The sequence below is a fragment of the Drosophila grimshawi genome, unplaced genomic scaffold (assembly GCF_018153295.1).
Source record: "Drosophila grimshawi isolate 15287-2541.00 unplaced genomic scaffold, ASM1815329v1 contig_848, whole genome shotgun sequence".
Taxonomy (NCBI): Eukaryota; Metazoa; Arthropoda; class Insecta; order Diptera; family Drosophilidae; genus Drosophila; species Drosophila grimshawi.
In genome coordinates this window covers 19,019,480-19,046,678 of record NW_025063692.1, presented here as the reverse complement: position 1 = coordinate 19,046,678, position 27,199 = coordinate 19,019,480, and the positions used below count along the sequence as shown (strand labels likewise).

Genomic DNA, 27,199 nt, shown 5'->3' with positions numbered 1-27,199 from the left:
TTTTGAATTGATAGAAGAGGGTCCGCTTAATGCTGTCAGCATCTGGGTTGCGGTCGCTTCTTCTAATGGCTGGCCAATGGCTTCATAATAGAGGTCCAGTTCTGTTGCACAGTTGGAGCCGCTTCTTGGCATAATTTCATTATTTTATGCAGTTCTTGTTCATATTATTGTTATTTTTGTTGTTGTTGTTGGTGGTGTTGTTGTGCTTTTCCTATTACTCCCTGGTCGTGATGCCTAACCACACAAACCGCCGACACTCATTAGGCGGCTGTGTGTCTCCCTTGGGCTGGTGTTTGTCTGGTGTTAAGTTCCTCCGTATAACAGCGCAACCCCCTTGTTGTCCTTGCCACAAAGGATGGCCGCCTGGTGGCTTCAATTTCAACTTTTAAAATTATATGCAAACGTTGCTTTAGAGCATTGAGCGCTTTTAAATTATTCCCTTATTTTTGTATTATTAAGGTACGCCAGCATACAGGCTTCACTGGCTATTGAGGTACACATTCAAACTGCGATTACGATCGAAAATTGTACTCTTCTTTTTTGAAAACAATGGACCCATTTGCAGTTGCACAAATTAGACTAAAAATCCCAATAACTGATTTATACTACTAATACTATCAAAACTAGAGCAGAGTTGCAAGTTAAACTCTATTTTTGTGATATTTGTTATGACTCACATTTGCATTTTTTGAACAGTTTCTAGTTTAGAAGATAAAGCTATCATTATGGAAATATGTACTTGGTAAGGGTAATTTCTAAAGGGTAATTTCCTAGCTGCATCAAAGGAACAAATCAATTGTTGTCTGTCTAGTTCAACAATTGCAGGCTGCACAGAAGCCTGGCCAACTGATAAGCCTTGCCAGTGGCCAATTGCAATAGTCGCAATGACCGTATAGAATTTGGTCGCTTCATTCCAACCGGATGCCATTAAGATGTCAAGATTTGATGTCAGTCATTTTGATGTGCCGCATCAGTCTGATGCGTGAGTGAGAAGCCAGGGGAGGCCTTGAAGGACGGCAGACGAGCAAAATGCATGTGTATAAAAGTACAACTTGAAGCATGATTTGATGATTATAGACTAGACTTGGCGCTCGAGCGAGCGCAACGAGTCTATTTGCGGGCCAAAACTTGATTACGACATACCAATAGACGGTAGACGGCCAAAAGGGACTGGGCTGCACTTTCGATTCATGGCCAGAGACCGCAAAACGGGCAGACGGGCCAAACCGAAGTGGCGCGCAGACAGTGGGGCAACAGCAGCTGTGGCACGTAGAGCGCATAGTGAAGGACAACAACAACAAGCACAACAAAAAGTAGAAGCATTTGGGCCCTGCGGCCAGCTGCTGCCAGAAAAGGGGTGACACTGCGGACAATTTTAGCGAGCCGAGAGCAGAGTGGCCCAAAGGCAAACGCGCCAAAAATAGTCGAGAAATGGAAACCGGAAATGTTGTTATACCCCTCCAAAAAAAAAAAAACAACAGACGTAAAAAAGTGCATTTGCTGCCGGAAATGGGCGCAAATGTGACAACGACAGCGACAAGGACAAGGACGTCGAAGGGGCGGGCTTTGCGGGGTAGACTAGCGCTGTGTGTGTGTGTGTGTGTGTGTGTGTTTTGAGTGCTGTGTGGCTTGTGTGATGTGCAATAATTTACATGCAATTAAATACAAAATCAAATGCAAAGCACAAGCCACAAATCACTTGCGCCCTGCAGACCAACTGAGCGAAACAGTGTTGGCAAACTTAATGAGTATTTGCAATTGCACCATTTAAGAGCACTTGGAAAATGCTAACTGCATTTTATAATGCATTTCTAAATATAAGAAAACGTTTTCCCGACACTGGAAACGAACATACCAAAAACATGTTGTTTTTTCGATTATTTTTTTTTAGAAGTATTTTCTATTGAGAAGCGCATTTCTAAAAAGTAGTGCTGCAAACCCAGTTTCTTGGCGATCAATTTTCAACACTGAAAGTGCGACACAATTGGCGCCAAAGCTATGTGAAAATTCCCAAAATTCAGAGTGATTTTTATTCGGTTTTTTTTTTCGAGTGTTTATCGGCTAGAAATGGTTGCCTGGAGCACAACGTCCAAGAAAACAGGCGGACAGAGGGACAGATATGTAGACTTGCTTGTTTGTTTCTCGCTTTGTCACATGCAAAACATTTACATTTACGAGACACGCCCACCAGTCACTGAAACCGTTAAACGCCCCTATTTTGGGTGGGGCAGCTGTGAGAAGTACAAGTAAAATCGTTGGTCTGCTCGTTTTTTGGTTGTTTCTCTTGATGAGGGGGAGGCGGGGGGAGCAGCAGCAGCAGCAGCAGCAGCAGCAGACGACAATCAGTCAACGAACTGTTAAGTGAAAATGCATTTGGAATTGCAATGGGAGCAAAATGCATTTCTAGGGCTTCCTTTTTCGTCTGAGCGCTTAAAAGCCCTTCCACCTGCCTAAGTATGTCTGCGCATCTGTGTGTGTGCGTGTGTGTGTGTGTGTGTGTGTGTGTGTGTGTGTGTGTGTGTGTGTATGCCAATGCAATGAACTGGGCGTGGCAGCACGCCCACTTACATCTGCTGTGGCCAAAAGCCAATTGATTGCAACTATTGTTTGCGCTGGAAACAATGCTCTTGTAAAATATGCATATGCATACCCTGTAAAAAAAAAAAGAAAGGCCTCGCTTGCAGTTCGAGTTGAAGGCACTGCACAATTTACTCACAGGGTATATGCGTATTATATTTGTATATATTGAAATGTATGCTGGTTGCCTTTGAATACTGTTACGCCTTTTTATTGTTAGCCATATACGCTTCAATTTGTCAAGGCGTCCATAAAATGCAGACACGAACAACACACACACACTCCCCATCTCTCTCTCTCTCTCTCTTTTCTCTCTCCCTTTCTCTCTCTCTCTCTCTCTTCTTTCTCTGCGACTTGCTGGCTTCAGCCTTTGTGCACTTTGGTTGGCTAAAAGCTTGTTAAGACATTTTTATGCTCGCTTTTGTCCTTCGCAAATTGCATTTCCGTGACGGGTCAGCTCAATTGCCTCGCAGCCCAACCACCCCATAGCTGACCACTGGCAACTGACCACTGACCACATTATTGAATCAATGTATAATGGCTCTTTCGCTCTCTGCAGCTCGCTTTAAATGTGACTCCCAACCCCCACCCCAACCAGCACCCACTCAGCCTGAGCTATGTGTATACATTTTCCTTACTATTACGGTTTGTCGTCTGAGCATAATAAAATCAACCGCCGAAAAGAATTCTTTAAAAACGTTGCAATGCAGCCAAATCAAATAAACGTTCTCTTCAAATACATATATATCTATATATATATATATATATATATATATATATATATATATATATATACAGTATACGCAACCTCATCATATCAAGGAGTGTGTTTGTGTGTGTGTTTATTTTTTTTCTGTTATCTTCTACGCCACTTTTTGCTTTCAACTGCTTATTGAAAATTGCGCACAGCTCACACAGAAATCATAAACAACGCCGCGGGGCGTCCATATTCGTTTCTCAAACTGCCTTCAACCGGCATACCCACTGCTGCCTCTCCCCCCCCCCCCCCCCTACTATTGCTGTACATGCCCTCTTCTATTCTGCAGCTAGCATACTGCCCCACCACCCACCCCCACCCCACCCGCTTCACTTGGCATTTATTGAAATCTGAAAAAATATAATTGCATGCTTTTAGGGTTGCTCACAAAAATGTAAAAGCAGCCACACACACACACAGACACACGCACACACACACACACACACCACATAGAGCATATACATATATACTACACGCATACAATAGAAGATGGGAAAACTCTCGAGGAGTCCCTTAAATCATCAGATTCACCTTGAGTAAAGAAGCCAAGAAAGTAAAAGAATGCAAAAGATTTGATCGCTGGATGAATAGATTTTTTACTCTAGACCAGACCAGGAACAGGCTTTAACGTATCTGCTGATGTGGCTTGAACCCTTAACGGTGTTTTACACTTCAACTATTTACAACTATTCATAACTTTATAAAGCTATTTGCAAAACGAATTCAAACGATGCAGAACTCATCAGTAACTCATCATTCAACTATGTGGAAAATTAGCATAACATTTTATGTAGCAACTCTATCCCAGTTGTACAGTATATTAAGCAAACATTCCAATTAATTAACAATTTACTACTTGGTATATATAAATATATATATAGCATATATATATGTATATATATATTATATACACATAAACAGCGGCTGGGACAAGTCATTTCTTGTGCGTGACTTTAAGTAAAGCGCTCATTATGAAAACTTTTTGCTGGCGATTAACAAGAATGGCAATGGAAGGGCCTGGCTAAGGCGGTGCCACAGTTGCTGCTGCTAGTGGACACCGCACTGCCGCTGCCACTTGACCAAGTCAGAGTTTGAGAGCCACAAGCACTTGCCACACGACTTGGCTGCGCTTTGTCGCAGCGTCTGCAAAGTTTTCCCAGCCAGGACAAAAGTACGCACAGACTGAGCGGGGAGTGTAGCTGGGAGAGGGACGGGCGGAGGGGGGAGGGTGTTGGATAAGGTGGTTTTTACAATGCCAAGGCATTGCATACTTGGAGGCGCCACAGCGTATGGAATACCAATTTATCATTTATCATTGTTTTTGTAAAATGGGTAATGGGAAATGGGAAATTTATGTGCGCACATTTTTAACGCAACATTTAACGCGCTGTGAAGGCAAGGAGTGGGGAACGGGGGTAGATGATTTGAGAGGGGCGCCAAACAAAACGCAAAGTTGCTGCGAGAAGGCATCATCAAAAAACGCTGATTTACATGGCAGCCTTATGACAACAACAACAACAACAACAACAGCTGCTTACTCATGCTTTCCCTTTCTCTCTTTCGTTCTCTCTCTCTCTCTCTCTCTCTCTCTCTCTCTCTCTCACTCTCTATAGACCTTCATTGTACGTGGCTCGAGTCAGCCAAACACAATGGCTGTTTCAGTGCGCCTGCCACAGGATACGGGCCCTTATATCGAACACTATCTGATCCAATCGCAGGACAACAAATTGAGCTTGGAAAGTTCACGCTTCAAGTTTGGCTCGATCCCCGAACTGATTTCCCACTATGCCCAGTGCTGTGATGAGCTGCCCGTGCAGCTGATGCTGCCACGAGTGCTGCGGGAGGCGAACAATCGCAAGAAGCTCTCATCGCTGGCGCTGCTTGGCCAGGAGTTCTGGAGCTATGCCAGCAGTTCGGCTGTACTGGGACCGCCCATTGCCATTGCCAAGACGATCAGCAATACGACGGAGCAGCAGCAGCAGCAGCAACTGCTGCTGGATGCCAAATCACCATTATCACTGACAGAGACCAGCGGATTGGGCACCGCAACATTTTTCAGCGACGCTGGCTGCATGCCCAGCAGCAAGCTGCCAGCTGTGGCGCCACCGCAGCCAACGACAACGTTGTTCAGCCCAACGGGCAGCGGTCAGCTGTTGGGTTTCTTTAGCCCGGCTGGCACACCCTCCGATACCAATTCGAGCATGAGCTCTTTTACAACCAGCGGCGGGCAGCACATGCAGCTGCTGAGTCCCAATTCTGTGGACTCTGTCATTTTAACCATGTCACCGGTGGATGCGCAGGGTTATCTACCGGGCGGCACTGCCTTGGAACAGCAACAGCAGCAGCAGCAACCATTGCAGCTAACGCATGGTAGCAACAATCTGAGCACCTTCAAGACGAACTCAGCGAACAGTACAGAATTTGAGCAGGTGCGTCCGCAGAGGCCAAAGCCGCCGAACACATTGAATCTCAAGCCGCCGGCGCCACCAATGCGCTGGTCCAAGCCCCATTCACCGGATCAGCTGAGCAACAACAATTTCACAGTGACCACTACAGTCACATTCTCCATGGAGAACAACAATAGCGGCAACAGTGGCAGCAACAGTAACAGTAACAGTAACAGTAACAGTAACGGCAACAGCCAGAGCAACAACATCAACAATAATTCAACTGCCAAACCAAATCCCGCACAGTTTGTGGAGGTAACAACGCCAGCGTCGAGCAATCCATTCAATGCCCTGCTCAATTCACAGGCCAGCACCAGCACGTTCCAGACCTTTGCAAAGCGTCTATCGCCCGAAGGCGAGTGCAAGGATACGCTCTCATCGCAAGGCTCCTCCTCCAATGATAGCCGCTGGCAATCTCAGTCGCAATCGCACTCCCACTCCCACTCGCAGTCCAGCCGCGACTCGAGTCATAGCCAACGCAAGATGCCCTCCCCGATGACGCCGAATGGCGCTGGTATTCTGCCAGGGATAGCAGGCAGCAGCAGCAGTAGCAGCAAGTCACGGAAATCTCGCAATCTCGCCAAGGAATCCAAACACTACCAGGAGTCGGACATATTGGAGAGCCCGCCAGCACAGTACTGTGCCAGTGCTCTCAGCGACAAGATTAGCGACTACGAAGACGTCTGGTCGCCAGATCCCAGCGATCGAGCCAGTTTGCTCACCAGCTTCAAGCCGGGCCTCGATAACCATGCCGGCGTACTCAATCGACGACCCGACCTCTTGGCCGAGACACGTAAGTACAGCTATCCTCCTCAGTTATCCTCCCCCTCAGTTATCCTCCCCCCCCCCCCAAAAAAATATATCATTCTGCAGGATATTCGATTCTCAGCCATTTTATGAATGCCTTTGGCATTAATTCCTTATATCTAAGCGAAGTAACGTGCTCAAAACAAATCCTTTTGCCTTAAGGAATATCCTTTGCTTAGGTTGCTTGGAAAATAGAACATCTATTCGAGAATTCTGAATTTTATTTTCTGTATTATTTTATAAGATCGATTTATTTATTGAGATAAGAATTGGGTTTATTTTTGCATCTGCACCTGCAGCGAGCACACCCACACAGCAGCTGCTGTCGCCCTGCGTGAAGGAGGAACGTGAGAGGGAGAGGGAGGGCAGTGCCGGTCCAGACAGCAGCCAGCAGCTGATGCAGTTCTCCGGCGATGCACCGCCACGGTCTCGAGCTGCCCTCCTATTGCCGAATCTGGGAATTGCTGGCATCGCACCAAACATGACGCAGTCGCTCACCGAGCAGAGTGGCAGTGGCAATGATGATGGCGGCGACACAACACCGACAGCCGCACAGACGCCCGGCTCGAGGAGCAAGCAGGGCAGTCCGTTTTATGCCGAACCAGCGGATGCACTACGACAGGCTGGCTTGACCAATGCGGCAGCGGCCATTCTGCGTCGTCAGCAGCGCAACCAGCTGCTGCCAGCCAATCAGCGACACTCGGAGCCGCTCAAGGGCGGTCTGGCAACGTCAACGGCACCACTACTCCTGCCCGCTGATCTGGAAAAGCTCGCCGGCAGCCTGGATGAGCTAAAGCATAAACCGAAGCCAAATCCAACGGCTCAGCCGCAGCAGCCGGCAAAGCGTGGACGCAATCGTATCGATCACTGGCAGTTGGACAGCAGCTGGGAGTTCATGGCCAAGCAGGAGACAAATGGTGGGACTGGTGTCGGTGTTGGTGTTGGTGGTGACTATGACACCGCTGCCGACTGGCAGGAGAAGGAGAACTCGCTGGGCCGCGACAAGGGAGATGTTGGCAATAAGAAGCATTCGCTGACCGTGCACCAAATCATTGTCAAACGTCTGCCCGACCTCAATCTGCCAGAGCTTGTCCGCTGCTCGACGCCGCCTCAAATGGCAATGACGACGTCGACGACGACGACGACAACAGCTCCACTGCTGGAGAAAACCAATGCCGATGGCAGCCAAAAGTCATTCCAGAGCCAGAACGGCTGTCGACTCAGCGCCTACGACAACGTGGAACGCAACTGTGCCAACTTCTGTCAGACCTATTACGGTGGTATTGATTCGGCGCAGTCGGACGACGGCACCGTCTTCTCCGAGCCCTGGGACTCGTCACAATGGGACTCCTTCATGCCCATGCAGGATGGTAAGCGAAATCTCATTTTGAATTTGCAATGATTACAGCGTTTTTTTGTTGTTATTATTCTTTATTCTTTTCTTATAGATGCCACCATTAACTCGGACACCATACATCTGTCGAAGTGCCGACCCGCACTCTCGGAGGACGATACCATCATTGAGGAATTCAGCAGCACCAAAGACGGCAGCAACAGCAGCTGCAACCAGGATACGCTCAAGGCCAATAAAAATGGCACCAGCGCCGGCGCTGGCACCAACAACAACAAGGCAATACGACCAAAAGTGGCAACCATATTACGTAATCCGAGCATGCGGGATCGTGAGATACTCTGTAAGTTTATAATTATTAATTAGAATCCTAAGTTCGATAAGCAAGTGGTAAATCAATCAATCAGTCTCAACATCAATTGTTGATAGTTTCTGGATCGATATTTATATATGCATATATAAAGACAAATATAGCGGAATTAGATGTGTCAGCAGAGATAAACAAAAATTGTCCAAGGTTGTGGAACCGACTTAAATATATGTATATATTGATAAGCTGGAAAAGCTTTTCCAGCAAACGAATTATTCTACGTTGAACGTAAGGATCGTTAGGATGTTTGGGCAGCACCAGCCACGATAGTTGTGAATAATTAAGTGAATAACTATGCAAGGATTTCTGTGTTATCAGTATTTTTGTGGAAACTGAGACAAGGACACAACTGTCCCCCAATCAATCACTGACTCCAGCACATTGCTGATCTTCAAGCTTTGGATTGCTGCTCATCATCATCATCATCATCATCATCGTCATCATCAATTGCAATCAGTTGTTATTGTTGCATCATACAACATTCCGTGGCCTCCATCGACAACAACAACAACAACAACAAATGCAATTAACTTTATCATTGTCGTCGTCATCGCATGCATATTGACTGATTGATTGATTGATTGAGCGCACGGGTTGCCCATTATTGCTCCAATAGCGAAAGAAATAAAACCCCATCGACGAATCTGCCGTTCAACAAACTAGTGCAAACTGGTCTGGTATGTTATTCACTATCAGCTGCTGCTGTGGCTACTGCTGTGGCTACTGCTGTGGCTGCTGAACCAGCGTCGCTGCCTCGTTCGTTACAAGTCTGGATTCTGCAGACTACAAAGCCTTGCCGAAACTTATCTGGCGCGCAACGCTTTCACAACCACAACATTCCCTTCCATTGCAACCCCAGCCCACCCCGCAGTCAGCCACTGCCACTCCACTGCCGTTTGCGGCATGGACATACGGCGCAGTTAGCCAGCTAAACATATTTGATAAGTTTGGAGCGTTCAGCGATTCTTTATATAAATATTGGCACACTCGACGCCGACGGCGACGCGTCGTGCACTTTGGAATGTAAACCGACGACGACGCTGACTGCGTTTTTAATCAGCGCCGTGTCTCGCCGCGTCTCTCTGAATGGGATGCGTAATTTGCCCAAGCTCAACCAGCTTACACTGGCTGATTACAATTCAATTTCTAGCCAGACAAGAATCGGAATCGGAAGACACTCTACAACGTTTCACACTCCTCACTCCCTCACTCGAATGATATTTTGGATCATGCATTCAGCAAACTTTCCAATTTTTTGCTGATGAAACAGCAAACATTGTTTTTGATGCGATTTATTTTTAGACTAGCTACCCACTTGGGTCCAGCCCAATATGCACCTGCTCTTTGCTCTCTGCGCACTGTTCTCTCTATCTCTCTCTCTCTCTCCAGGTGTGTTTGCTCTCGTCGAGTCGACCATCATAAAAACAAATCAAATTCATAACATTTTCAGTTGTCAAGCAAGCCATTTGGCGATAAGCGAAAACCTGGATAAGCAAACGATTCAACGAGGTAGAAGACAGTTCGCTGAACTCGACAGAAAAAAATGAATAAAATATAAATAGAACTTAACTAAATCACCCTCAAGAGCACCTTGAGAACGATCAACTGGGAAAAATTTCCATTGAAGTAAATAATTCAGAAAGAGAGAGAGAGAGAGAGAGAATAGAAGTTCTTTGCTTTTCATAAGTCGACAAAAGTCGCTCTCTTATTTTTTGTACATAAAATGACCTAAATAACGAACATCAATTCAATATCAGCGCTCTTTTCCCGATTCATATTCTGTAATTTATATTAAACTAGCGATCATAAGTTCGTATTGGAATTAAAGAAAAAAAACAAGAAAGAAAGTTATTTAAAGCGATTGCTTAGCTTGATATGATCCTTCACATTATAATGTGAGAGATACGCCTGAAATACTTCCTGGACAGACGCACACAGACACCTTCAGGAAAAACCTTTAGTCAAAGGTTTTTCCGAATTGCGCAGCCGATTTTTCAAGTTGAGTTTAGGCCTTATAAAGCTGATGCAATCGTAAGGTGCAATTGCATTAGAACATCATCATCATCTATCTCGCTTGCTCTCTCTCTCTCTTGCTCTCTCTTTCTTGCGCACTCTCTCTCAGTCGCTGTTGTTGTCGCTGTTGAGATGCACAAGATCATAGCTCGAGGAATCTTTTGTTGTTGTCTTTAATCCACTTGGACGATGGCGTCATCATGTGTAAAGATCAGACAGTTTGTCTTTAATCTAATATCAGTTTCTCACTCTCTCTGTCTCTCTTGCTCTCCCGCTCTCTCTCTCTCTCTCTGTCTCTCTTCTTAAAAACAATATGGCTGCCTGTCGCTTGCAATTAAAATTGTGCTGCGGTTTTCCAGTTTTCTCTCATTTCTCCCTAGCGCCATGAATCAATCCATTATCTCAACAGCCTCTCTCTATCTCTCTCTCGCTCTCTCTCTAGCTCTCTCTCTCGCTCTGTCTCTCGCTCTCTCTCTCGCTCTCTCTCTCGCTCTCTGCCATTTCTCTCAGTCAAGCTGGGTGGGTTTTCATTTATTCGAAAAAGGTGCTACCTGCTGAGATAAGCACTACCTTCACAGCAACTTTTGCATGTTAGTCTGAGTTTCACTGAGTTTCAGTTACAGCTTCCTGTCCTAGTCGTTCCCCTGCACCTCCTCCTCCTCCTCCTATCTATGGCGCAGCCAGCGTTGCTGTTGACTCATTGGCAATTTCCTCTTGACACAGTTTTTCGCTTGATAATTACTTGACTCGATTTGAATTCGATTTGATGCCCCATTCGCACAGGACTTGCGCAAATTGATGGTGGCTCAGGTAGCAGTAGGAAAACGCACATTTTCGCTTTCCATTCCGGAAATACCCATAACCAAGATTAAGATCTGTGATCTGTGATCTTTAGCTACCTATGCGTGGCCAGCCTAACAGGCAGTTGGGCAGTTGGGCTGGCCGGTTTCATTTTGCTTAGGCAAATGAGGTCGCTGCGCTTCGTAATTTAGGCCACAGCTGTGGCTGGCGTCGGCGTCGACGTCGGCGTCGGCGTCGCACTAGTTGCTATCTTCTTTTTTTTTTATTGTGGAAAGGAGGGGGCGTGGTGGAGGGCAAGCGACGTCAACAGCAGCGGCGACGTCGACGTCGTCGTCAACGACGCTGGCTTGGCGTTGTCGTTGTTACAGTCTTATAAACTAATGCGTATGAAGTTCAGCATTAGTTTTGCATTGGCCGCGTTTAGAGCAACAGCACGCAACGCAACGCAACAAGAACGACAAGAGCAACAGCAACAACAACAACAACAAAAACTACAATAACAATAACACTTGAGGCAATAATAATAGTCATAGGCGAGAAGAATAGAATAATCGAATACCGATCTGTTGATCGATAGCAGCTGCCGCATTTGCCGCCTGTGCCGATGAGAAACTTGCGTTTTCGCCAATTCGTTTTAGCTGGCAAAAATCGTTACAGAATCCATCATGAGCTGGTTCAGAAGATCGTTGCGCGCAAGCGACGCGAACCGCCCGCCATCGCCAAATGCAATTTTCAATAATGGCAACGCATCCGGACACGACACGGATATGTCGAAATCACTGAGCAGCTTGGATGAGGAGCGCATCGAGCGCCTGGAACCGGAGGAGTTCTTTCACGATCCAATTCATGTGCGCCACTACAAGGAGGAGGCCAAGTTCCTCAGCTTCATGGCCGAATGGGAGATTGTGGATTATCCGCTGCAGGACAACTATTTCTCTGCCGATTTCGAAGAGGAGCTGCTGCAACAACGCACCACACAGCATAACCATAACGCCACGCTAAACCACCTGGAGCAGGAAGCTAATCGAAAGATAATCGATGCACCTTCACCCACAACGGGTCGTCGCAAGCGCAAACTGCTCGAGCTGCTCTTCGTGGACAGCATAGAAACAGGCATTGCTCTCTCCTCGCCACTGGCCAACAGTCAGCAACAGCAACAGCAACAGCTACAGCAGCAGCAACAGCAGCAACAGCTGCTCTGCAAAAAGTCCAAATACGCCAGCAGCAGCCTGGGCTCAATATCAACGATAGCCACATCAACGACTACGACTACGACTACAACTACGACGGTGACCTGTCCGCAACAGGTGCTCAAAGACTGCCGCATCAATCGCAAGCAACTGAAGACTGAAGCACTCGCCGGCTCCATTATGGGCGCCATCGGCAAGTGCCCAAATCCCAATCCCATTCTCATTTCCAATCCTGAGCTGAGCAGCAACGGCGCCGCCATCATTCTCGATGTCTGCCATCCCGGAGAGCGCAACAGCTGCGATCATTATGACATCAAGCAGTTCTTCCATCTCGATGACCAGGGCAACATTCTGCTCAACATGACGCACATTGTGGAGTGCCAGGCACTCGGTTTGTCGCTCCAGGCGCAATCACGTCGTCTCTATCGGCGCTATCGTCGCAACTGCGAGAGCGCCGATGAGAAGTACCCTCAAAGTCACGGCTGCTGTGCGCCCTTCATCTGTTTGCTGCGACTTCTCTGTCGGCTGCTGTATGGTAAGCATCTAGAGCGGATTATCCCATGGGCCTTACGTAAATTTATAGCTCAAAGCGAAGCTATCTGTGTCTGTGTCTGTCATCAAAATCACGTTGAGTTACAAGATAGTGCAGCCTAAAGTTTAAATTAGATTTTGACAAAGAGCTTGCGGTTGTCTGTAGTTTATCCAGCCTGGTAGAAACTATAAAAATATATAAAAACAAATATATCTAAAAAAAAAAAAAAAAAACTACCGCAATTACTAACATTATGTGACTCATTCTTATCGCATATAATATATATATATATTTAACTGTTCGCTCCCTTTTGTTTGTTTGGTTGTAGGTCATCCCCGCAACAAGATCAATACGCAGAGCAGTGGGCCCGGTGACTCACTGCGTGCTTATACGCTCCAGCTGGCCCAAGATCCGAGCTCGACATTTGCCCGCAACATTGAGAACTTCATTAGCTGCACGAAGGAGTCGCGCGAGGCGGCGCCCCAAGTGGTTATGCGGAATATGCGGCAATTTATGAGCGGCATGAAGAACTATCTGGTTAAGCATGGCGAGGGCAAGTTCCATGCCGAGCTGGAGTCGGCACGGGGCCGCCTCAAGTCCGATGAGTTCCTCAATCTCGATGCCATGCTGGAGACGGTGATGCATCAGCTGGTCGTGCTGCCGTTGCGCGAGCATCTCTACGGCATATTCGTGGATCACTACAAGCGCAGCGAGGACATCCAGCTGCTTGCCCAAAATGTGCGCTATGCGTACGAGCGAGATGCCACAGATTTTGGTATACGCGCCACGGTGACGCCACCATCGCCGTTGGCGCTGCGTCTCATTGCCAATCTGCTGTGGCGGCTGCAGGAGGCGGAGCTGCCGCTTGACAAACTGGAGCTCTTCCTGTGCGTCATCTCGACGGTGTTCGATGCGACGGGCTGTCCGCGCGGCCAACAGCTTGGCGCCGATGATTTTCTGCCCGTGCTGGTTTATGTGGTGGCCAAATGTGGATTCGTTGGCGCCGAAATCGAGGCGGAGTTCATGTGGGGCCTGTTGCAGCCGACTCTGTTAAATGGCGAGCCTGGCTACTATCTAACCGCACTCTGCAGTGCCGTGCATGTGCTCAAGAATTTCATGGCATCCGAGAGTGAAAGCGGCAACGGTTCATTGGACGTAAGTCAGCATCAACAACCAATAAAGAGTAAACTTAACTCGCTCTCTCTCTCTCTCAATTTTAGTGGCGTTCCAGCTGCTTGCCGGCCTGCTCGAGTGTGCTGCGCGTCATCATACCGGACGAGTGCAACGGATCGCTGCAGACGCGCACGCTGCCGGTGCGGCCGCATACGACGACACGGGAGGTTTGCCGGATTATAGCGCATAAGGCGCGCATCACCAATCCGCAGGACTATGCGCTCTTCAAGCTTGTCGACGGCGAGGAGACGCTGCTTAGCGACGCCGAATGTCCGCAGGATGCGCGACTTGCTGCCAAGGGCAAACACTGCATGTTGGCCTATAAGCGGATCGATGCCAAGATCGCTTGGCCCACCACTGCGACACAGGCACAGGGCAGTCATTGAGCGAGTGTTATGAGTGAAGGAATAAATGAGATGAATGAATACCCAGCCACAGCCACAGCCACAGCCACTGACACAGCCAGAGAAACATCAACAGCCTCAATCGATTTCAAAGCCCCCCCAGCCCCTCCCCCCCACTCTCCGCCTCTTATCTTCCCCGGCTAATAGGCCGGCTAATAAGCCGAAAATCGCCCCCATCTTGCTCACTAACAAGCATATTTAATTAATAATTTATTATTATTACATTAAAATATACTTAGTAGCATGTAAGTAAAGCTAATTAACGCTAAAACATCTAATGTGTACTAAACAAAACAAAACAAAACAAGAAACAAAAAAACAACAACAGTATTGAGTTAAGAGCAGTTTTTTTTTCTCATCGTCTTGCGTAAACTTCATCATCAAAATTCATCTTAAAAATTATCATGAAAACAGAACTCGTTAAATGTTCTGCACTTTTTTTTTGCTAATAATTATACACAAATATAAACATATAAACAACTATATAAACTATGTATACAAATATATGTGTAGATATACATACATATATTGCATATAATAACTTATATATATAGCGTATAGCGTAGTGGGCCAAAAAGTTTAGTATATGGCCATTTTTTCTAGAGGATACCCTTTGACACACACACACACACGCACACACAAATTCATATATGTATTGCACTCATTTAGACAGATGCAATCCATTTAAAATATATAATGTACACAATCTATAAACCATATATATATATATCATCCTACGACCAATTGCAGCAATAATAAAACAATCAAACATTTTTATACAAGACACACTTTCACACAAGAAGCTCCAAACACACACAAACACACACACACACAAACACACACACCAAGGCATTGAAAACAATGTTTTTTTTTAACTGGTAGGGTTATAAAATAAACACAAAAAGTCTAACACTTCTACATATATAACGTATTAATATTAACGTTTAACTTTAATATTTATGTACAACTAAAACCAACAACTGCTATCGAAAAACCTAATTTTTTTGTTTTTTTTTTTTATGTATACTTTGTAAAATATAGCAAACCACAAGGCAAATATTTAAATAATAATAATAAACAATAATAATGGAATGAATAACAATTTGTGTTTTCAATTTTACTGCGGTTACTGCAGCTGCAGCCATTAAATGGGGTCATCTAAAAATAGTTAATAATTGAATTATTTAGGACTATAGGCTGATAGAAGGACATCCGCCCAATCGCCCAAAACATTTTTACATGCCCCCAAAAGTATGCAATTCGATTTAGCAGATGCAATTTCTCTGAACTGCCTCAAAGTATGCAATAGTTGTTTACATCAAATTATTCGTAGCTTATAACTGCCATCGGGGATACCAGCAAAGTCCACATTCAATGCGGAATATCTCAGTGGGCAAGTAAGGTTTTGTAAGCTAACAGATTAAAGAACGATTTTTATGGTACAAATGAATTTTAGGTGCCCATTTAGCATATGTTTGGAATCTTAGAAGACCCCATATTCGTCGAATGGACTTTGATGGAGTGTGGCTCTATGATTCTAACGATTCTAAGGATTTTCTATTCTTTCCAGCAGTTAATAGCATAACCCGCAATAGCTTGATAACCTTTAATATAGAGAAAATCTTGCATTATTTAGTTAATAATTAATATTTAATAATTGATAAGACAAACTTGATACGATATAAAAAAATGTACACAAATTAAATGTATACACACAAAATCTGTGGCTATGATGAATTTCTTGAATTGATTTCCATATTTCCAACGAATATTTCGAAGCGAATCCTTGACTTGCATGTATCAGATGTTTTAGCTGATTGCGTCCCAATATAATTACTGTAATAAAATAATCTAATAATAAGTTTTGGGGCTATCGCAATCAAAGTGAAAGGCGACGCGACAGAATATTGACTGTTGATTTGCCAAATTGATTATGGAGCCAGGTTCAAAATCATCTCAGCTGCGTAACACTTGCATGACGTGTAAGCATTTAATATTGGAAAATAAACTATCAACATGTGCCTCAAAACTTTGATTGTGTGTGTGTATGTATTTTGTTTTTTTCCCCCCCGAATGCAGCAATTTCACAAGAAAACAACTTAACTGTCAGAGCGTATTTATAACATCTCCGACCTCATAAAGTATATATTACTTATCAGCAATAATGGTCGAGTACGGGTATATCCGTATGCAGTTGTCCGTTTGTTTTTAATAAATTCTATTCTCAGCTCTTTTGCTAATCATTGCTCTTTGCTGTTTATTTATAAATATATATATATTTATATATATATATATATAAATATTTGTGTATGGCCTTAACTAATTAAGGTGTGATAAGGACCACCACACAGATAAAGGGAGCCACAAACAAATTAAAGAACGTGCGCAAAAGCCGCGCGCGATTTAAATCGGCTCGCAGGCAATAATCACAATTAGCTCCCCAGTGGCAGAGACAAACGGCTGCCACTGGCCGTGTTATTGGTACTTTGAATGCCAGCTGCACATAAATTGCACCAATTCCATCTGATAATCGCAATTATAATTGTATTGAAATATGTCAGTATATGTAAATCGCGAACTGATCCGCCATCAAAGTCGCGTCTGTCGTATGCACGTATTTTGTGTATTTTTGGCTTCTGCGGTTATCAGCAACGTCTCCGACAGAGCCAACAACAACAGCAAAATAGTAACAAGAACAACAACAGAAATGCCCAAATAGCGCGATAATAAACAATTTTTTGCACCCCAGATGATTTTAACTGCTGAGTGGCAGACGCAGACACAGACGCAGACGTAGAAGTTTAACTAGACCGGCAGGGGGGAGTGCAGCTGCTCAGATTAGACGCACTTGAGTACAACAGACCAGCAACAACTTTGTCAATCGCTTTTCAAAATACACATACACTATGCTGAGTGTGTGTGTGTGAGTGTGTGTGAGTGTGTGTGTGTGTGTGCTTATCAATTAATGATCGCCTCGACTCGGTGCTGATCGGCTAAAGCGGGTCGCTCTATAACTTGAGCACTCCATAATTGAAGGCTTGCTTTCCATTTTATGAATCACAATTCTCGGACATATCACAGATGATGATATCAATGCATAACAGCTTTTGCTTGCACCAAATTATCAAGTAGAATTTGTTTTAATACGATTACAAATACATTTTAATGGTAATCAATGTATTTTGCAGATTGAGTCAAATTATAAAATTATAAAATTAAGGCACTTAAAAAGCTATGAAATGTTTGTTATTCTTCTTCAAATTGATTGAAATTGCTGAAATATTTATTAAATGCAATCTTATATTCCAAAAAAATATATATCTCGTTTCAAGCTGATGTTAAAACTTGTGTATAAGCAAAACTTTGATGGATCGATTGTGGTATGTTGCTAAAAAATTCCGCATGGCTTTCCAGACAGGTTCGCTTGTTCAGTTCAGATGATAACTGGTGGAGTCACCCACGTCATCTGGCGCTCACCTTTGGCCGCATGTTGGACCCGAAACTAAAGCCGCAGTCCGTGCGCCACCTCGTGCTAAGCCGTGTATGTGTGTGCGTGTTGTGTGTGTGTGTTGTGTGTGTGCATATTACGAATACGCCTGTTTGCGTTTCGTGCACAACGAAGACGAAAATCGGCATCAGTCGAGGCAACGAACTGGAAACGGGTGCCAGTTCAGTCATCGCTTGGCTCTGGTGCTGGTGGCAAACAAATCGCGCTTCGTCCACTTGATATAGTTTTTTTTTTGTGTGTTGTTGTTGTTGTTGTTTCATTTGATTCGTCAATTTGCGCCGCAGCTCGTCCGTCTAAAGAAAAAGTGATGCGATCGTGCGCAAACACAAGTGGAGCAGAGACAGAATCAGAACCAGAATCAGAGACAGAGTCAGAGTCAGAGGTAGGGACAGAGACAGGGACAGTCACAGGGAGCCTACAGAAGCAGGCGATTGAATAACAAATAAAACATATACTCGACAGTTATAGCCAGACAAATAATAAATCGTACACATATATAAATATATATATATATATATACACATACATATACTACACGTACATACAACATACATTTATAAAGGAACGTATTGGGGCACTGATAGTGCATTGAATAGGAGATGGAGCTCTATACGTCGGACAGCTCGGATACGGATTCGCGCGAGCTGAAAACTATAGATTTTGGTCGCATGAATCTGGATGTTGGCACACTGGAGGATCATTTGAGTTCGCCGCAGAAGGGCCTGCTCAAATCTAGCGGCGACATTGAGACGCTGCTGCTCAATCACAACCGACTTGTGGCACTGCCACGCATGCTCCAGCTTTTCAACAATCTCAAGATACTTGATCTGAGCTCCAATGCGCTCACCCAGTTGCCGGATGCGATTTGCCAGCTGCCGCTGGTCACGCTGATTGCCAAAAACAATCTGCTGACCAGCTCATCGCTACCCAAATCGCTGCTCACCAAGCAGACAACGGGCAATGGCACCTCAACGTTAAAGGAGCTCAATTTGAGCGGCAATCAGCTGATCCACTTCCCAGAACAGGTCACCGAACTGCGCCAGCTCAAGTATCTGTATTTGGGCGGCAACAAGATCTCGATCATATCCAAGGATATCTGGAAGATGCAAAGGTAATTCCCTCATCCCTCATCCCATATAATTATTAATTGCAATCCATATATAGAGCTATACAAAAATAGAGCATACAACATCTGTGAGCCCGACAAGAATTAAGTTTTGCTGCTGCTTTAGGACCTTGTTGCAAAAAATCGGTACACCTTCGCATCCATAAAAGGATCGGGTCGCTATTCAACTACAGAGAACATATCGCATCGGAAAGGGCATTGGACCCAGCAGGCTCACAGATTCTTTGCGCCGTCGATCTGACACTCGTTATATATTGATTGCTTAGTCTAATCCAATCCACTTCCCATTCCCGTTCCTCTTCATCCACTTGCTGGGCGTACTCAGCTTCAGCCCCTGCCACAACCTAATCCTCATCAGTCGCAGTTGTTGTCAAGCATGGCGCAGACACAGAGGAAAGGGGGTGGCTGGGCAAGCGATCTGTCGGGGTACAAGTCAACTTGATCAACTGATAAGCGCCCTTTCGACTGGCTCGCGGTGAGCGCATTGTAAAACTCAAAACTATCGACAGCTCGAGAGAGAGAGAGAGAGAGTCCGGGGACTTGAGACTATAAGGAACATATAGATATCTGCAGATATGTAAAATTGGTATTGTAAATAAACAAGCCTAGCAAATAAATAAAAGATTATGTGAAGCAAGGCCAAATGAAAAACAGCAAACCAAACTTTGTGAGCGATTCGTGAGATAACAGAGAGACTACAAACTGGGAGCGACAAATATATATAATATAATACTGAGTTGAATAAAAAACTATATATATATATAATATAGTACTAAGCGTATGATTTCTCTCAGAATCGTTACTATGTATCGTCCGACAGTTAGAAAATAAACGTCTCCACTTCGTTTCCCAGAACGTAATTGATTAACATGTCCGACACGATATCAGTTTTGATCAGTAGCAACAAATTATTTTTCTTATCGGTGAAAGTGTTTTATCAAGGGATAATCATTTGGAATTATTCCATACACCTTTTTTTTGACTAGCCCATGGGAACTTGGTAAATGTTTTACTTCAATTAGAATGGCTTACATGTATGTTAACAGAGGAGTTAGATAGTTTCTTTTGCACCCCGTTAGAAGCCCCAAACTGACCTCGAATCTGAACTAATTGATATTCTTCTTTTTCTTAACATGATTTGGATAGAGAATTTATTGTATCAAACAAATTTGAGTGCTTTTGTGTCCACAGTAGGAACTCGAACGTGATTTAGACGCTGAACTTTGTACTGTGGCAGACGCCCTTAGGTCAACATCAGTTCCTAATCGGAATATTTAAAATATGATTGTTCTTATTGGTATCGTTCGTTGCTCTAGATAAAACAAGAAATACTGCAAGGAATACTTAGTGCATCTTAGATGAGAATAACTAATTAACTAGATACTTGCCTATTGCTTTTATTGGTATAGTCTTACTAGCGGATAGATCAGTACAGAGCTTAAAGACTGGATTGTCTCCAGATACTCCAGATACTTCTCGGCTTTAGCCTATAATGTATATATATACCTTACTTTTCCCATAGTCTGCATGTGCTATCGCTGGGTGGCAATCTGGTCAACGAGGTGCCCGAGGCGGTTGGCTCACTGAGCCAGCTGCAGGCCCTTGTCCTGTGCGACAATCACATCGAGCATCTGCCGACGAGCATTGCACGGCTGAAGAACCTGAAATCGCTGCTGCTGCACAAGAATAGACTGAAGCACTTGCCCAAGGACATTGTCGCCCTGAAGAATCTGACCGAGGTGGGTGAAAACAACAGGCTAATCATCATTTTATTAATTTCATTCTGCTTGATCTTTCCATTTAGCTGAGCCTCCGTGATAATCCGCTGGTGGTGCGGTTCGTGCAGGACATGGCATTGAAGCCGCCGACGCTCCTGGAGCTGGCTGGTCGCATCGTAAAGGCCAGTGGACAGCGGCCGGGTCCCAATGACCTGCCGCGCACCCTGGCCGAGTATCTGAACAGCGCCAACTGCTGCGTGAATCCCAACTGCAAGGGCGTCTTCTTCGACAATCGCGTGGAGCACATCAAGTTCGTCGATTTCTGTGGCAAGTATCGCGTGCCGCTGCTACAGTACCTCTGCTCCTCCAAGTGCATTGAGCCCGAGGATGCCCCATCCCGGGCATCCTGCAGCAACGCCAGCGCCAGCAGCGGCTTCATGATGCGCAAGGTACTCCTGGGCTAGACGACATCCAGGCATCCAAGTTCGGGCATCCGTGTCCGTTAACGTTAACAGAGACCAACCAATCGCTCGACAAAGTCGTTGGCTCGGCCACGTCTCAAACGGAACGGATCCGGAACCGGATTGTGGATCGCGAATCACGGTAACCACTCGTCGTCGGTTGTGGCTGTGGTGTTGTTGCGGCAGAGCCGCGCTCTTAAAATCCATTGGCTTTATCACACAAATACCAAAAATGTTTTACCAAACTTGCCATATGCATTTTTTGTTCATTGTTTTGTTATGCCTTATACTCCAAAATCAAACATGAAATATATATTTCTATATACATATGTATAAATATATCAGCATATATATATATATAGACACCCGAAGCGTTGATCTTCTCTACACATAGTAATTGTGGTATTATGTTAAAAATCATAGAGATCTGGGACAAGGCCAGAGGCCACCTCTCAATGCTGCAAGACAAACAAAGTTCTTCGATTTTATTTTTATATAGATAGTTTATTTTGTTTTCTGAGAAACATTCAGAGCTATACGTAATTGCCCAATATCGCAAAAAATTGAAAAATAACAAGAGTGATATAGTCGAGAGTCATGCCCGACTACGCGATGCCCTGAACCCAAGTCTTTACCTCTTACAAGTCTTAGTTATTCAAGCCAACAATGTTAAAAAAAAAAGAAATAAATAAATATTAAAAGAAAAAACGCTCACACCCATTGTATGCATGTATGCGTGTATACAAACAATAATCTTGAGCTTGTGCGTAATTTGGTAAAAATGAATATATGAATTCATTTCGATCTTGGTCAAAATTGTATGTCGAAATTGCACTGTTATCGGTTATTGATATTTATCGATATTCGCGAAATGTATCGATCAAATGCTGTGCTCGTCGATTACGAGAACTTATATCAAATTCAGATTTATATATGTATATAGATATAGATTGACGTATTCATACAGACGGACATTTCTAGATTCGCAGCGGTTTTGATGCTGATAAATAATATATATATATATATATAGTTTTGCTTCAGCTTATATTTGCTATTTTCATGAAATATATTTTCAATATTTTGGGTTCAGGGTATATTTTATAAAAAAAAAAAATTCAATATTCTATGGGCGTTTTATGTAGAATAGACATTAAATACACAAAATGACGTGATGCGGCCGAACGAACCGTGCCACATCCATCAACTTAGGGAACTATGCACTATGCACTATGTGGAGGCTTCACGATCTCCGGATCGATTTGAATGCCAAAACGGAACCTAATGCTTGTTTTGCTTATAAGTACGTATGTAAATAAAATATTCTTCATTGATGGATGCGGGCAAACGGACTTACAACTAACTATGCGAGGGTACAAACACAGATGGAAAGCATCGCTTCGAAAAGGGTATCCGTCGTTTCGTCTGTCTATCTTTGTTGTGTGGTGTACCCGCTGTGTTTGGGGGTTTTGGAATACAAAGAGACATACACACACACGCACACACATATATATATATATATATATATATATACATATATATATATATGTGTGTGTCTGATTTCATATCATATCAGCTATGGCCTAACGGTAATACCCTAATTAATGAAGTTATACGTTATATTATCTCAGGATAATTGGGATTGGTAATGGTATGTTGTGTCTGGAGAATGGATGTGCTTCTGTATGCTCTTCTGTGTGTGTGTGTGTGTGCGGGGAGAAGGGGAAGAGGAAGAGGAAGAGGAAGGGGGCATAGGGTGTATTATCTTATACTATTATTTTTCGGAGTAGTAGTTGAAAGTATTAATATTAGTTGCTTTGAATTGGCGTCCACTGGTAGTGGTCTATTGATCCATTACCTCCTGGCTGGTATCGTCCACCTCCATAGCGGCTGGCTCATCCTTGGCCAGCTCATCGGTGGCCATATCGCCGCCAGCGCCGGCAGCGCCGCTCTCAGCCATGACCACTTCCTCGACGGCTGCGGTGGGTGAAACGGCCGCAACGTTCTCCTCCTCCTCGGCTGGTGTATCCTCCATGGGCTGATCGTTCAGTGTCAATGTGGGAGTGGTGACAGCAGCACCATCTGCAAACGTGGCCGCATCATCTGAGGTCGGTGCTTCTGCAGCAGACGCATCAACAACAGCAGCAGCTGCAGCATCAGCAGTAGTAGGCGGCTGCGACGTGGCAAGCTCATCGGTCTCAATGGGAACGGAGACAGCTTTGGCAGCATCAGCAGCGGCAGCATCTGCTGCAACTGATGCAGGAGTTGGAGCAGCAGTAGTTTTATCAGCAGCTGAAACAGTCTTTGTCGATTCCTCCTTAATTTCATCCTTAGCTGGCGACTTGGCTTTAAAAGCCGGATCACCACCAGCGGCAGCAGCAGCAGCTGTAGCAGCAGCAGCAGCAGTAGCTTCTACTGCCTCAGTTTCAGTCTTTTCAGTGTTGCTCTCATCATTGGCTGCCTTCGATTTTGGCTCCAACTGTTGCTCAGTCTTGGCCTCAGCCTCAGCAGCAGGCGCCTCAGCCTGCTGCTCATCGTCATCTTTTTCGACACTAGCTTTCTCTACAGCAGCATTAGCAGCATCAGCAGCACCAGTAGCGGCAGCAGCGGATCTCTCTGGCGACGCTGGCGTTGCTTTTTCTGTCTTTTCCTCTGGCTTCACAGATGGCTCCTCCTTGGACTTGTCAGCTTTTGGCTCATTCTTCTCGTTTCCATCAGCATCAGCGGCAGCAGCTGCAACAGCTACAGCTGTCACAGCAGCTTCGGTTTCGAGATTAGCTGCGATTTTATCGCACTTCTTATCTGGCTCCACTTCCTCTGCCGGCTTTTCTGCAGTTTTTTTGCTCTCCAGCTGCTGCTTCTCCACGATTTTCGACGACTCCTCGGCTTGGACTTGGTCATCGGCATCGTTTAACGGAGCCTTGGCCTTAGTATCATCGGCGGCTTCTTTGCCAGCATCGACGGTCTTCGTCTTCACATCGCCGCTATCCGCCTCAACAGACTCGGCCTTTGCTGGAATGTCTGCGGCTGACTCTGGTGTCTTCTTCAGTTCCTTAAGCTCCTTGTCGTCATTAGATGCCTTCTTGCTCTTCGGCTCCTCCTCGTCGTCCTCGTCGGGCTCCTCTATTTCGGGTGCCTCCCGAGCGGCATCTGTCTCCTTAGTCTTACGTTCAATTGCCTTAACTGCAGCATCTGGGTCATCTTCCACGTCCGCAGCATCGGGAGCCTCGGCCTCTGCTTTGGCTGATTCAGGCTTGCCCTCAATGGCATCTTCGTCCCCATCGACATCATCACGCTCATCTCGCTCATCCCGTTCATCCTGCTCGTCCTGCTCATTCTCATCATAATTAAACTTGGCCTTCTTGGCCTTGGGTTCGAGTTCGCCACCATCGGAGCGTGGGCAGCTGGCTTTAAGGGAGCCGCTGGTGGACTCCTCGTTGCCATTGCCATTGCCATTGCCGTTGCGCTCGTCACCATTGTTAAACATGTTCTCGTTCTCCATTTCGATGTCAATGTTGACCTCCAGCGAGAGATCCCCATTGCCAACAGAGTCCAGCGAGTCGCCGTTTTCGCTCTCCGTGCGCCTGCGTCCCGGATCGATGGTGCTGACCACTGAATTGAAGGCGAATGTTGTCGTCAATTAATGTTCAAATGAGTCTATCAAATAAATACAATGCAAATATACCAAGTATGTTCTTCTCGAGGGCTCGCATATACTTATCGATGCGAGAATATTGCTTGCGAGGATCGATGAGGAGCTCGCACAGGCGCTGCACGGTAAATGGAGCCGCATTGAATAGATCGAGACGCTCCAGCAGCGAGGACTTCATGGTCTCATAATTGAACGGATCCACATTCGGATAATTGGGTATCTCTGTGGGTATACAAGCCATCTCAAATCAAATCAAATGACACATTTTTGGATTGGGAAATGTAATTGTGGGTGAACACACCACACCAATGGCTTACCCTCGAGACGCTGCGAATCCTCGTTGAAGTGCTTGATCACGTTGAGCAACTTCTCGCGGAACAGATACTTGAGGCTCGACCACTTGAAGATGGTCTCCCCCGTTTTGGCCACATATTGCAGATAGTCCTCCAGCTCCTTGGGTATCTCCTTCTGCTTGAGCTGTGTGAAACGCTCCAGAATTTGCAATATCTCCTCGCTATTCTCCATGGTCACCATTTAAGCTTGCTTCTCAGGCGGTTTTAGCGTCACAAAAAACTCTGCAAAAAGAATTGCTGCAACAGACCAACAAAAAAAAAAAAAGATGCGATGCGTGTTGCACTTGTGAATAAACAGGCCGGGTCAACAACAAAATAACAACAAAAAAAAAAGAAAAAAAACCAAACGAAAAAAAAAACTCCAAATTTTTCTCGCTGCGTGGTAGACACACAAAAAACCGAAAGGAAAACTGCAACAACTGCCGACTCCCCAAAGTAGTGTGTGTGTGTGTGTGTCTATCTCTGTGTGTGTGTGTGTCTCAATCTGTGTGTGTGTGTGTGTCTCTATCTGTGTGTGAGTTTGGGGCAGGTATGCGCCGAATCAACGACACTGGCGGTCAACAGACAGAGTCGACAGAGCTCGTTCCCTCGCCTGCCCAGTTACGAGCCAAAGTTTCGCATTCGAGTTGCGCGCGTGTCTCGTGTATGCGCTCGTGACACGGCTCGAAACACGACAGCGGTAGCCGCATATTCAAACTTTAAACGTTATTCGATGGTTTTAACTTTCATACTTGTTAACTTTGGCAGTAAATATATCATCTCGCTCGCTCTCTCACTTTCTCGCACAACTTGTTTGCTCGTGTTCGTGACGAGCGAGTGAGAGCAGAAGAGAAAGAGTAAGGACACGCTCCCATCACTAGTTCGCGTATGCAACTCTCTCGCCGCTGAGAATCTGCATTTTGCTAGGCAGCCGGTTGAACGAACCAACGAACGAATGAACAAATAAAAGGCCAGACAAGACCAGACCAGACCAGGAAAGAGGGGGTGTTGGCTGGCTTCGGCTTTGGCTTTTTAAAACACACACACACACACTTAGCAACTATGATTTAAGCTACAAATTGAGAGCAATTCAAATGAGCGACGTCTGCGAATATGGTGGATGATTCCTTGCACATAAAAACTAGTTATTTTGCAAGCTTACACTAACACACACAGATGCACACACATACATGCATACATACCGGTATACATGCATGCATTTGTGCAGTGCGTACGTCTGCGTGCATGTGTGTGTGTGTGTGTGTAAGTGTGTGTATTTCCGAGTCGGCTCTCGCGCAAAAAAAGATACTGAGCCGCTGCAGCTGCAACAACACATACACATGCATGTATACACACTTACACGGCAGATACAGAGCGACGGACAGACTGACAGACAGAGAGACTGAAAAATTTGTGGGCTTTTTTTTTGCGATGCTCCCCGCGGTAGTTTGCGAATTATTGGCGACATTCCGGTAGCTGGGAGCCGGAGTTGTCTTGCTTCAATGCTTTAATATTAATTTGGTGAGTTTGCAGCGATTTGTGACTTACCTGCTTAACTTGCTGCTGGATCACTCGACCACTATATACTTATACTCTTACTTAAATTATTTATTTATTTTGCACCGCTCGCTACAGTGTAAGCTACAGCTACACTATCGATACGGATGGCAAACAAACGAGTAATCGATCAACTTGCTATCGACAACCAGGGAAGCGTACCTGAACCGGAACCAGCAACCGAAATTAACCGATTGAAATTCAGAGCCGGAACCAAAAATTTGACATTTAATCGGAATCTTTATCAAGTAAATCGAAAAAGACCGCATTAGAATCGTTAGATTTGTCCGATCGAACATTTTCCTGTCTGAAAATTCTTTTTTTGCGATAAGCATAACCAAACAAAAATATATTGTGACGTCACAGCGTAAACTTTTAATCATGTATTCAATTTTTCTTAAATGTACTTTTTATCGAGAAAACTCA

The 27,199-nt window shown here is 45.0% G+C and overlaps 3 protein-coding genes across 5 annotated transcripts in view; 2 read left to right on the top strand and 1 right to left on the bottom strand.

Annotated features, from left to right (window-relative positions):
* The window catches only part of LOC6565102 (protein sprint), a 56,175-nt gene extending 41,423 nt beyond the window's left edge, over positions 1–14,752 (top strand). Inside the window, exons 5-9 of one of the 2 annotated variants that reach the window (XM_032738073.2) lie at positions 4,948–6,574; positions 6,888–7,958; positions 8,037–8,282; positions 13,174–14,000; positions 14,066–14,752. In XM_032738073.2, coding sequence (XP_032593964.1) covers positions 4,948–6,574; positions 6,888–7,958; positions 8,037–8,282; positions 13,174–14,000; positions 14,066–14,404 — 4,110 coding nt within the window. In that variant the 3' untranslated portion in view covers positions 14,405–14,752. Of the gene's footprint in view, positions 1–4,947; positions 6,575–6,887; positions 7,959–8,036; positions 8,283–11,592; positions 12,849–13,173; positions 14,001–14,065 lie in introns of those variants that run through there. The other variant, XM_032738074.2, reaches the window with a different exon arrangement.
* Positions 14,753–18,064: 3,312 nt separating this feature from the next.
* LOC6565103 (leucine-rich repeat-containing protein 58) lies at positions 18,065–21,564 on the top strand. Of its 2 annotated transcripts, XM_032738078.2 has the most exons (4): positions 18,095–18,312; positions 18,493–19,041; positions 20,579–20,795; positions 20,861–21,564. In XM_032738078.2, exons 2-4 carry the CDS (start codon positions 18,530–18,532, stop codon positions 21,236–21,238), a joined length of 1,107 nt encoding a protein of 368 aa, XP_032593969.1. In that variant the 5' UTR covers positions 18,095–18,312; positions 18,493–18,529; the 3' UTR covers positions 21,239–21,564. The 2 variants fall into 2 exon arrangements, with proteins under 2 accessions (XP_001991528.1, XP_032593969.1); XM_001991492.3 differs by having other exon boundaries at positions 18,065–19,041.
* Positions 21,565–22,785: 1,221 nt separating this feature from the next.
* Positions 22,786–26,842, bottom strand: LOC6565104 (serine/threonine-protein phosphatase 4 regulatory subunit 2). The gene is made up of 4 exons (XM_001991493.2): positions 26,765–26,842; positions 25,202–25,474; positions 24,918–25,106; positions 22,786–24,844 (listed from the first exon to the last, which is right to left on the bottom strand). Exons 2-4 carry the CDS (start codon positions 25,416–25,418, stop codon positions 23,076–23,078), a joined length of 2,175 nt encoding a protein of 724 aa, XP_001991529.1. The 5' UTR covers positions 25,419–25,474; positions 26,765–26,842; the 3' UTR covers positions 22,786–23,075.
* Positions 26,843–27,199: the final 357 nt, after the last annotated feature.

What these genes read in the sequence shown, in the direction of transcription:
- LOC6565103 (XM_001991492.3), top strand. Translation starts at nt 18,530, where the DNA reads ATGGAGCTCTATACGTCGGACAGCTCGGATACGGATTCGCGCGAGCTG. An exon ending in GATATCTGGAAGATGCAAAG is followed by an intron (nt 19,042 to 20,578) that starts GTAATTCCCTCA and finishes CTTTTCCCATAG; the next exon opens with TCTGCATGTGCTATCGCTGG. An exon ending in CCCTGAAGAATCTGACCGAG is followed by an intron (nt 20,796 to 20,860) that starts GTGGGTGAAAAC and finishes CTTTCCATTTAG; the next exon opens with CTGAGCCTCCGTGATAATCC.
- LOC6565104 (XM_001991493.2), bottom strand. Translation starts at nt 25,418, where the DNA reads ATGGTGACCATGGAGAATAGCGAGGAGATATTGCAAATTCTGGAGCGT. An exon ending in GGATTCGCAGCGTCTCGAGG is followed by an intron (nt 25,107 to 25,201) that starts GTAAGCCATTGG and finishes GTATACCCACAG; the next exon opens with AGATACCCAATTATCCGAAT. An exon ending in CCTCGAGAAGAACATACTTG is followed by an intron (nt 24,845 to 24,917) that starts GTATATTTGCAT and finishes CCTTCAATTCAG; the next exon opens with TGGTCAGCACCATCGATCCG.